Source organism: Corvus cornix, chromosome 7 (assembly GCF_000738735.6).
Source record: "Corvus cornix cornix isolate S_Up_H32 chromosome 7, ASM73873v5, whole genome shotgun sequence".
In the NCBI taxonomy this organism is placed as follows: domain Eukaryota; kingdom Metazoa; phylum Chordata; class Aves; order Passeriformes; family Corvidae; genus Corvus; species Corvus cornix.
In genome coordinates, this window is record NC_046337.1 from 680,531 (window position 1) to 692,814 (window position 12,284).

General features: G+C 46.6%; 1 protein-coding gene across 2 annotated transcripts in view; it reads right to left on the bottom strand.

Moving 5' to 3' along the window:
• Positions 1-12,284, bottom strand: part of GPD2 (glycerol-3-phosphate dehydrogenase 2) — a 51,063-nt gene that overhangs the window by 22,711 nt on the left and 16,068 nt on the right. For both annotated transcript variants that reach the window (XM_039555111.1, XM_039555112.1), the window contains exons 3-6: positions 11,777-11,945; positions 10,160-10,284; positions 8,828-8,925; positions 7,715-7,878 (exon numbers count right to left, since the gene is read on the bottom strand). In XM_039555111.1, coding sequence (XP_039411045.1) covers positions 7,715-7,878; positions 8,828-8,925; positions 10,160-10,284; positions 11,777-11,945 — 556 coding nt within the window. The remainder of the gene's footprint in view (positions 1-7,714; positions 7,879-8,827; positions 8,926-10,159; positions 10,285-11,776; positions 11,946-12,284) is intronic.

Genomic DNA, 12,284 nt, shown 5'->3' on the forward strand with positions numbered 1-12,284 from the left:
CGAACCACCTGCTAGGCTGCTTTGCAAAGGAAAAACACCTGAAAACAAGTGCCTGAATCAGACAACCAGGCCCTCAGTACAGTCACACATCCAGATCCCTACCTACTGCAGCCACAAAAATAAGGAGCATTTGGGTTTTTTATGTTTCTTCTAAAAAGCTGAGGGAATAAAAGCAAAATAAATACTTGCAAAATAACCTGTATGTTATTCCTTTAATGATACCAGTGAGCTCCCCAAAAACACTGATATTGTAGAAATTATGCTGAAGCACGTGTAATTCTGTACCTACAGGTGTATTCCTTACTGCAGCCTTGCACCAGATAACTGCAGGCACATGACAAAGCAGCACAGGAAACCAAATCCTCTCATGTTCAAAGTTTTCTCATTGTGTGCATACAAACCTTACCCAAACCTCACCAAATTTAAGGCTGGTGAGTGATTACACAGTCATACATGTGCATTAGATATATACAATTACACTTCACTCAGTAACCAAGACTGTCCCTCTCCTGTAATTTTAAAGAAGTACTTAACGGCACAAGCAGTTTCATTACAGGCATTAAGCAGGAACCCAGGAGCTGTTGTGCATATGGAAAGGGTTAGATCCCAGTTAGGCATGATGAATCAGCTGGAGTGACTCAAAATCGTTCCAGACTTCTCTGAGAGAGAACTCAACAAGTTCTCCCCGAACACAAGCAGGGTGAGTTCAGGGGAAATGTCCCCTTTGACTTGTGAGTCACAAGTCAGTACAATGCCCTCAGACCTGAACTCTCTCCAGCTCTCTGAATCACATGAAACTGAAGTGGAATTTGCTGCAAACTCCCAGACTTTCTAGGATACACAGCACTCATGTCCTTGTTCCTGTCCTGCTCCAGGGGGACGAGTTCTGACTTGGCTCCATCAGCTCTATCCCACCCAGCAGCACAGTGACAGCACACCCGGCTGTCCCTGCAGCTCCTGCAGTGCACGGAGAGTCCCAGCTCTGCTGCGCCCTGGGCCACCAGTGCTGCTGAAGTAAGGCCCAAGCAGGTGGGAGGGATGGTGGACAACTAAACATGCCCTGGAAATAACCACACACCCCACACTTTAGCTCTTTAACATCTGCCCTAAGGTGTGAGCTTTCATGGAAAGGGAAGCCTCAAGGCTTCTCTCAGGTAAATTGATTCCAACAGGTTCAAACTCAGATTTGACACATCCAGTTTAAATAAACCAGCAGTAGTCACCTTAATTCTGACCTCCTCCATTTAGCACCACCTCAGACCACAGTAATAATAATAATGATGGGGATAAACCTCCCTAGTCTTGGAATCCCAGAATGGTTTGGGTTGAAAGGGAGCTTCAAGCTCATCCCATTCCACCCCCCTGCCAGGGACACCTTCCACTATCCCAGCCAACCTGGCCTTGGACACTTCCAGGGATCCAGGGGCAGCCACAGCTGCTCTGGGCACCCTGTGCCAGGGCCTGCCCACCCTCACAGGGAAGGATTTCTCCCTGATCTCCCATCTAGCCCTGCCCTGTGTCAGTTTAAAACCAATGGCCCTGTTCTACTATGATTTGTTCCAAATTCTGTAGTTATAAACAAAGCAGAATCACAAGCAAGAGGCAGAAAGCCCATAAAATATTTTTACAGAAGAAATCCCAATATCCTGCAAATGTCTATCTGATCAAGTCTGCTGCCAAGTTACAGCACAGGAGCTAAAACTCCTACTGAAACTAAGATCCCAGAAAGCAAAAATAAGCCACAATATCCACCACATCCAGTGACAGACAAAATTTGGAATTCTGGCTCTGTGTGACTGCTTTATAATTACGTTGTTTCCCACTTCTTTTGTATCAGCCTTCAACTTGTCACTACACTGCGACTGGCGTGTCAGTGGCAGGAAAAGCACCGTGTTAAAATGAAACTAAACATTGTCACTGTCAGTTTATGGAAACGGCGCTAAAATGTCACCGTGCACAGCCGTCACGGCGGGGCTGCTGCGGCCGTGCCACCGCGCCAGGCAGGGCCGTGCCCGTGGCACCACAGCTTCCTGCGGCCCCAGCGGCCTCCAGGGGGAAAAACCCCACGGGGTCAGCTCCCACCGGGGCCAACTGTGCTGGTTTTTAACTCTAAACAAAGCAGTGATGGGTTTATCAGCCACTGTGCGCTGTGCTTGGCCAGCTGCTGCCGTGCCATCCAGGAGAGCCCTGCCTGGGAACGATGGAGTGCCTGGAGGGACAGAGTGCCATGCCAGAGTGGAGAGAGGCAGCACTGCTCCCACAGACCACAGAACCCACAGGATCAAGGTTGGAAGAGACCTTCAGATCACCCAGTCCACCTGCCAACCCAGCACCACCATAACCTCCCCATAACCACGTCCCAAGTGCCACATCCAGATGCCTCTTGAACACTTCCAGGGATGGGGACTCCACCACGTCCATAGACAACTTATTCCAATGCCTGACCTCTCTTTCAGTGAAAAGTTTTTTCTAATACCTGCTCTGGCCCTCCCCTGCACATCTTGAGGCTGTTTCCTCTCCTCCTGTCCTTGTTTCCTGGGAGCAGTGCACCTGTTACCCAGTGAGCCACTGCAGCTCCCATGGAACACACCCCTGGATCACAGCAGAGCTCCATCCTTTCCCCTGAAAGCCACAGCACACCGGGACCACTCAGATGTTTGTGCCACAATGAACAAATAATGTCGTTTTGTTCAGGAATAATCTTTTTGGTAACAGAATCTGAAGAATTATTCCCCATTCACTTCTTAAGGGACACAAACCCCATCCTTTGCTTATACAAGCATTAAAAAAAAGAAAAGAGAGAGGCCCCGAATTCACTGGAATATTCATCATTTCCAACCTTAAACCCAGAGCGTACAAACAGACGAATCTGGCAAGTCAGAAAGCAAAGCCAATTTAATCTGTGGCTCCCCTGAGGTAAATGTAGTTCACAGTCCTGCCCCCACCCCAACCTCAGCCATAATCCCTGCTTCCTGGAGGTAAGAAAGCACTGGAGTGAGGAAAATTCTGCAGCAGGATATAATGATCCAAAATGACAGGGACAATAATGACAATGAATTTCATGTCTCCCAGTCATGAGCTGGGGATGCTTGACTGGGCTGACTCACACGATTAAATTGTTACAGGTACAGCAGAGATGCAGTTATCATCCGCGTGCTTTTGGGAAGGGCGCCTGCGGCAGCGCGCGGATGCGCGGCCCTTCTGTCGGGAGCAAAGGGCTGCTCCTGCAGCGACGTGGCTGAGCCCGCACCTCTGACAGAGGCAAAACTGGGTTAAAGATGCAGCTGGTTCAGGCCATTGATTTTATCCCTTCTGAAAATGATAAAAGCGCTCTGACGGGCAAGGCACGGCGGGACTGGAGCGAGCGGAGCTGCACGGACTGTGACGGGGACCCGGGCAGCCCTGGCTGCTGCGGATCCCCACGCTGCTCGTGCCAGCACCAGCACGGAGACTGCTCCACTGCTGGGGGCTCAGCCCCGGGCTCACTGTGCCTGCATCCCACCGGCATCACCCTTTCCAGTCCCTGCTTCCTGGGCAGCTCTGTTACGCAGAACACGGGACACAACGCATGGGAACAGCACGGGTAGGGAGCACACAGAGCGTGTCCCAGCCATACCCATGGTGAGCGTGCCTGCAAGGCTTCTCTCACCCCCCAGCCTCAGGACGGAAACACCAAGGAATATGAGAAGCTGTGTATTTAAAATCACCTATGGAAAGTCTTTCCAGTGACAAACCATCAGATTTTTTATACCCAGGGAAGGAAAAACAGCCACAGAGCTGTCTGTAATACCCCTATTACAGCTCAACATCTCCAAATATCCATTTGTCAAACATGAATTATAAAGCCATAACATTTCATAATTCAGGACACACTCAAATCCTAGGAAAAATAGCTACAAGAGCCCAAATAAAAAAAAGCATTTATTCTGTTTTTGACAGCTTAATGAATGCCCTACTCTTTTGCATTGATTTTTGTGTGTGTGTCTGTGTGTGCACGTGTGCCTGGGAAGGATTTCTCAGGGGGTTTGCTGTAAACAGGGAAAGCGAAATCCTCTGCCAAGGCTTTTTCTACTTTTAAATAACCTCCACATTAAAATATTTCAGCAGAGTATGTATGCAAAACTACTGAGAATGCAAAAAGCAAAAAACCAACTACTTCCATTGCAATAAACATACTGGAGATTTGCAGAACAAGACATTAAACAATCCAATACCTTGATGTGGCAGGAGAGTCCCAGACACAGCATATGTTAATTCCTTCTTTCAGGAAATAACAGCAATTCAGACAGTATGGTCAGCAGAGTTCTAAAATCTTAAATTCAGGACTGATTCCAGAACACAGATTTTCCTTACACATCTAAGGGCTCATCTTGCAAGGCAAAATATGTTAAAAAAGCCTGCAAGCACCTAGAGACAGAAAAATAATGTATCTTAAAGAGAACCGTGCCACTTGGAATTGCTGAACACTTTACATTGACACACTCTGGCCAGCTGGATCCCTGCTTTAATGGTTTTCCTAGTTCTTATCATAATGAACTCTATATAATTTAAATGGAGATTAATTCTTCCATTTAAAGTGCTTTAGAACAATCCTGCCTGAGATCCTGAGCTCAGCCCAGCCTCTCCCTGTGCCTCCTCTCCAGTTCTCCCCGAGCCCCTAAGTGGATCTGACAGATCCCTGCTCAGATAGCAGCCGCCTTCTCCCCCCAAAATGTTGCCTTTTTGCTATTCAGGAGTATCCTAATACCAACAAATGCTAAATGCAGTCTGACATGTCCCCCTAAGAAACAAACTTGTAAGTTGTGGCTTCAAAGCAAACCTTGAATAAATAGGACACGTTGTGTACACCCCGGCTAACATCCAACATATGCTTTGGCTTCCCGATGCTCAGGCAGAGCAAGAATAGCCTCTGGACAAGGCTGTGATTTGCTCTTGCTGGTACTTCCAACATTTATAATGTACCATTTTTTTGTGCCTGTATAAACAATTTAAAGAATGTAATGAAGACGACCCCGGCGCCGGTTGGGAACACAACGTCCTCATGAATTATGGATGGCTGGACGTGCCACCGGCAGCGCTCACGGCCGCACAAAGAGCGGCCCCGGGCTGCCCTGCAAAGGGGCACGGCCACCACCGGGGCACCGCTGGGCACGGCTTTAGCACACTAAAAATTAACTTACGACGTGGAACGGTTTTACCTCTTCCCTTTGGTGGCGGGGATGGACATCTGTGATCATTAACAGCTCTGTTGTCAACAATTACAGGGGAAAGGAATAAAGGAAAGCAAGGAAATGGGATAAACCTGCATTTAACTGCACTTACAGTTAAGACACTCCATCCTTAAAAGGCCAGTTTATTGATTCGTTCTTTAGGGGAGAGAGAAGGGATGGACAGAGAAGGGAAGGATATCACCTACCTTAAGATTTGTATTTTTCTTTGCCATTTTTTAATACTCTATTTTATGACTAATCCTTCTGAAAGGACTAAAATGAGTTTAATTCCATCTTATGACCCCCTCCTCTACTTTCAGTTCCATTTCCTTTCCCTTTGTGCTCCGTTCCTCTGGATTTAGGGTGTGACAGTACATCATTAAAATTCAAGTATAATAATTTATAAGACCTGAAGGGAGCTTGCTGAAATGTTATGACTTAAACCCCATTTCCTGTGGCCAGAACACGGGTTAATTGCTCAGGACAAAACAGTTCATGTGCTACAGCCCCACGGGAGCCCACCTGCCCCACGGGCCACCCCACAGAGGAGGCACCTCAGACAACACTGAGCTGAAACACGGCCTGTTACGAACTGATTTAACACTGGAGTTGGACAGTCTTTATTCTGCACTAGGTGCAGCCTCAAAACACTCAGATGTGTATTATCAACTCACAAATTCCATCCTTGAGTCCCTCAAACCCACTTTATTCTTCAGGGAAACTGAGGTTCGGTGGAGCTTGGAGAGCTTTTTTAATTTTAATTCCAAACACCATTTCTCTACATTCTGCCTAAAAATGAGGATAACTAAGCTGTATCTTATAAAGAAAGCAAAATAAGGCAAGACATAGATTTTTTTTTCCCTTTTTTTTCCTATTTTACTCTTCCTTTCCAATATTCAGTATGTGTTTGTTTCCCTCTGTTGGGATGGCACCAAAACCTCCAGAGACATCTCTCAGACACTCAGAGCCCTGCCTGTGTTTGCCATCAAAGCCCACGTGGCCTCTTGGTGCTGAATCTTTAGATTTACAACACTATTTAAAATAATTATTCATGTAAGAAACATGAAGACCAATTTTCAGGCTATCCTGAAAGGTGTATCTTCGGAATGCTGGAGTAGTAAATAGCCACGATACAGCCAAATTATTTATTTAATCAGAAAAAACTTCACTAGATTATAAATAGATTTCAAGCTATAGTGCTCTTATGAGAAGTGTAATTACATTTAAGAGAACCACTTCGTTCTTCTGGCAGGCTCCTGGGATCCCTTAAAACAAGCCAAGGAATAGCTCAGGATATAGAAAAAATAAATCTGAATTCCTTCTCTGTATGCTGTCTACAGCAGGTCCTGGTACTGGGTACAAAAACCACCACATAATCCCAACACAAATTTTCCTAAATAACCTCTTTTTTACTCCAGATCTTAAAAATAAGATAAGATGCAGCCTCCATCAGTAGTAAAATCAAGTAAAAACCAAGTGAATCCTTTAAATCCCATCCTAGTCCCAAACAAGAACCTGCATATACATATTCCAACACATATATATGAATTTTTAATTGTTTTTTCACGCTGCTGGGCTCTGAGACACCTGCAATTACCAACACAAGCTTTAGCCAGAAGCCCCATAAACCCCATTGAAGTCCAGTGTGTTTCCAGAGTCCTTCCCAGTCCAGAACCCCTCTGATGAGCTGATGAATTGTGTAAATGCAGTTCCACAGAGGGAAAAGAATTCCCTTTATAATCCACCTTGTGTGAAGACCTTTCTGCTGCCAAAAGGTCAGAAACCACATCTCCACCAGAACACTTCCACACAGCTCTGCACCCACTAGCCAAGAAAACCACTGTATTTGCTCCTACATCCAGTAAGTTGCTGTCATGAAAATGTTATTTATCTCCCAAATCAATGCTTAAGAGGCAAGTTGAATCCTACAAGCTATTCTTTCCTGTAGAGACCCCCAGTGTACAATCTCCAGCCTCACACTTGTGTTTTTGATGCCTTTTCCTGGTCTTAAAATCAAGAGTCAGACATGGTTAGAAGGGAAAAAGGGATTTTACCTTGGTATTTATTTTAAGGATCCTTAGGTGCACGCGTCCAGGTCATATGGACCAAAATGCACCCTGCCCAGTCTATCCCCAAAGATCTGGTATCACATCAGAGGTGTTACTAATTAGCAGATCTATCAAAGAATCCCCAATGAAAGGCTCAAGTGAGCCCCTCTCCCCAAGGACCCTTCCCCTGGATGGTTCTATCTCAGTTTACAGAATGTGTTCTGGAGAGGACCTTGGGCTCTGGGGCACCCTGACCCCCAGCTACAAAGCTTCTAAAATGTTGAGTCTCTCAGCTTGACAAACAAGTCCAAGAATGGAGGCAAAAAGCAGTAAGAATACAGAAGTTGTAAAAAGGTGTAACAGGGGTATAAAAGAAAAGGCAAGAAATCTTCATGGCATCATTTTAACCCCAAACCCAAACCACGTGGACACGGAACAGGCAGAGAGACAACGCACCATCGTAGTAGACAATGGCTCCGACCAGCTTGTCCTTGCGCAGCATGGGGAACAGCTCCAGGGCCCGGGACTTGGTGAGGACATAGCTGCTCTTCAGGCACTGGCTGCCTGCCACCAGGTCATACAGCTTTATCCCAACCCAGTAGTACGGCAGCTGCCACCACCTGAGGGGAAAGAAGTACCATGGAGGGGAAAAAAAAATACAAATGAAGCATTCAGAAGTGCATGCACGTGCTGTTATTGTGATACAGAACACGGTGAGGAACACAGAATGTTCTTACAGCAGTTTTACCTTGGACAGCACGCAAGCTCATGGTAACAAGACAATGTAAATACTCCAGACTTAGGTGTTGTTTGCTACTGTTTTCAGCTGAGCTACTCCCTGCAGTGAGTCAAGCAGATTCAAGGCTTTATTTGCTCTAGAATCAGGATCTAAACAGGGCGTTTGTGCCTCTGTGTGAGCTACTGAAGCTGTGTGTGCAAGCTGAGAGCACTCTCCCAAGGCACGGTCTAAGGCCCCCTGCACAAACAGGACCATGATAAACGCAGGCAACCACTGACCTACACAAGCTCCAGCCCTCACAAGCCCCTCCCACTAAGACAGGAATAATAAAGACAGGAATGGTCTCAATAAAATTAAGTTCCTTCTGCAAAACCTCCCTGCTCTAAGCAGCTTGTTCCAGTGAGTAACTGCTCTTACAGACTGAAAACCTAACCCAAAGCACTGAGTGTCTTCCTCAGAGGAGGAGGAACCTGTTCTGCCCATACCCAACTGCCCTGTGCTCGTATGGACAGAACAGCACCCTGCTGGGAACACTGGGAGGGCATGTGTTGAGGACAAGGGTGCACTGAAAGAATAGCAAATACATCCTGGGAATGAGAGCTCTCTCCAATTTGGGTGCTGGGAGGGCATTGAAGAGCTGCACCCCAGGATGTGCCCCCCAAAGCAGCGACTGCTGGCTGAGGCACAAGAGAACTTTGTGCTTCTGCAGCCCAGCAGCTTCCCCCCACTGCCAGAGGACAGAGCCTGGGACAGCTTTAAGAAATCTCTCCCAGGCCAGGACTTGCTTGTGAGAAGCCAAGTGAAAGGAGAGAAAGCACAGCAGAGCTTACTTGTAGATGGGGAGCATGATGGGCAGTGGGGCCGAGAGGTGGGGCGCGCTCTGCAGCAGGTGTGCACGCTCCTCCAGAGCCTCCTTCACCATCCTGTACTGCAGAACACCAGCCATGGTCAGTCCCACACCATCCACCCTCCTCCAGAGCCTCCCTCACCCTCCTGTACTGCAGAACACCAGCCATGGTCAGTCCCACACCATCCACCCTCCTCCAGAGCCTCCCTCACCCTCCTGTACTGCAGAACACCAGCCATGGTCAGTCCCACACCACCCGCCCTTGGTGCCAGTGGAAATGCTCAACAAGAGACTTTATTCAAGTATCAACACCTCACACCATTGATACTGGGCTTTCAAAAACACACTGTGATCTGCTGAAAAACTCAGAGGTTAAGAAAAAGGATCCCCAATAAAATTAAGTTTCAGTAGTTTCATCTTGGTGCCGTGGCAGCTCAATTGTGTAATTTTTCATTTGAACATAAAGCACAACAAGCACGTTGCCCTAACGAGGGGCAGGAGGCACTTCAGGAGGGCTAGGACTCATCCCACAGCACAGCTTCCATGCCAATTCCCACAGTTCAATCCCACCCTAACTCCAAGCTGCAAATGCAGAAGGGTTCTTCTCCAAACCAATCAATGTTCATCAATGTGGAGTTGTTCTTTGGCAAAAAAGGTGGGTTTCTATAGGTGGATAACTGCAGGGCTTGGATATTTCCCCCTGAAAAGTCACCTTTTCTGCAGCAGCATTAGAACCACTGAAACATACTTTGAGAGGTTCCAATGGGAGGACAATGTGATTCCTCAAAACAGGGATCTCAGGCTTCCACCCACACAAGAATACACAAAAGCATTTATACACTATCACTCATTTACCGTATTTTCTTGCTCCATGCCAAAATAAATCACTCATTTACCATCTTCTTTTCCCTATTCCAAAATAAGTCGCTCATTTACAATATTTTTCCCCCATTCCAAATTAAATCACTCATTTACGATCTTTTCTCTCCCCATTCCAGAGCAGGACAGCCACTCACTCCCCCCAGTTCATGACCTTACCCATCTCATTTTATTTTATTTTAAGCTCTTTTTATTCTCAGATCAGCCCTGTCTCTGCCTGCCTTTCCCAAAACCCACAGCCTACTTGGCATGGCACTGGCACTGCCCACCAAAGCACTGCCTTCCCGAGCCTGCAGAGCTCCCCCAGACAAGACACTTCCCATGCACCGTGGCTGTGCAATACAACACTGAAAAGCTCAAAAGGAGACTCAGGTCTAACTGGGACAGTGAAGTGTCTACCAGCAATTTTTGCTTAACAACCAGCACAAACAATTACCTGCTCGAAATCCAACTTCATGATGGCCTTCTGGAGGTACCTCACTCCACCATGGATCAATTTAGTGCTCCTGCTGCTGGTCCCTGATGAGAAATCATCTCTTTCTAGAAGGGCTGTTTTTAGTCCTGTGTTACCAGAAAACCAAATTAACTTCTTAAATTACACAATTTGTATGTAATTCATTAAAGACACTTCTCCAGGGTAGAGACAATCACAAGAAAAATTACTCTGTACATGGATAAATTTGTATTCAAAGTGTAGCACACTGTCTATATTGTAATGAAAAATTTTAGCCTTCTTCCTGAGGGAAAAGCCAAAGCAGAACTTAAACAGAAGCACATTAAAAGCTGGATATTTCACAATGGAAAGGCATTACGGCACATTACGGGGGCCACGCTCCCGCAAGCAAATGAGAGCTTGGATGCATGGCAGGAACAGAGGGGTTTCATGGACACTTTTAACCCTTTGCAGCAGAGAGCTCTAAACCTCTTGCACTAACAATTTAAGTGGCATTCCAGAGAGGGAGACAACTGGCAGCTCTGCTTACTTGGAGTTTGCTTCAGAGGTGCCCAAAACCAGGGGAGAGCCAGAGAGCGTGGGGCACACTTGGAATTCTGACACACACAGGAAATAGTCTGATCAGCCTTAACCACTGAATCCCTTGGGTGGAAAAGACCCCCCAGGATCACTGAGTCCAACCACGCTCCAGCCCTTCAGTGTCCTTCTTGTCATGAGGGACCCAGAACTGGACACAGCACTCGAGGGGCCTCAGCAGTGCCAGCACAGAGATTTTAACATCTCTTGGTCTCCCAAAACTTTTATGTCCTCAAAAAAACCTAATTATTACTGGTAACTTAAAAAGATCAGAGCAATTTATTTTTGTCGAATGTGACTGAAGATTAATGGACACAATCAGAAATAATTTGGTGAAGATTTATCAAACACACGAAAAGCAAAATTTGTTGTTAAGCGAAGCAAACACGATAAAAGAGCAAGTTCCATGAATGAACAGCATTGAGACACAACTCATTAACCAAATGCCCGTGAATATTTCACACCTCAGAAACCTACTGATATAACCAGTATCTCCAAGAAAAGGATAAACAGAGATAAACTGTGATAATTTCTGCCTGCTTTACAACTGCACTTTCTGCCAAAGCCCAGCAGAGGCAGAAGTGAAGAGATCCCAAGTTGTTCTTTGTCCCATGTTATTAAATATAACAACCAGGCTGGAGTTTGGACTCATCTCCCTATGGTCAGACCCTACTGCTCGATCCATTTCATATTACCACACCTCCTGGACAGGTGTTTTCCAGCTCTAACTGCAAAACACTCCTGGGGTCAGTTTTGCCTCTGTTTCTGAGGCACGTGTCCAGGTTAAAGAACCTGAGAACTTCAGGGCTCTCTACTCTGGCCAATCCCCCAAAGGGGGGCAACGGGAGCACGGACCTGCTGAGCGACCTTCTTCAGGGTCCTTTTGCCTTCTGAGAGCAGAGGTTTCCTCATCAGGACAACCCCTCCTCTACCTTCGAGTACTCCTGAAAAGCCAGCCTGAGAAGTTTCTTACAAGCCAGGTGATCCAAGAGGGAGCCTGCAACTGAACCTCCAGGCCTTTACCTCTGGTGGCCGCATCCAGAGCGCAGCCACAGCCCGTGGCTCCCCCGCCGATGACAAGGACATCGAATTCACCGCTGGTTTGCAGGGCCAGAATCTGCTGCTCTCTTGTGGGGAGATGGTCCTTCCTTACTGGAGCACCTTCTGCAGCTTGAACCTGCACCAAGGCACCCTGCAAAGGTTGAACGCAGCCTGTGAGGCCCTGGCTTTGTTTTGCATGCACACACGTATGGGGGACAGACACCCCCCAAAACACAGCCTTTTCTAGAACCAGAAAGGTAAACTCACATATTCCCAGCCATATTTAATAATAATATTGTATTAAACACTGAGGAGCAAAGAGTACTAAAACCATGAAGTGTTACTACACGCTTACTTCACCTTGCCCACCTCAATGTAATGCTGCACTCAAGTGCTACTACCTGTATTAATTACTCCTAGGAACACTCAAATGTTACAGGATGCTGTTGTTACTTTAATAAACATTATAAAGGAAGCATTTTAATAAACA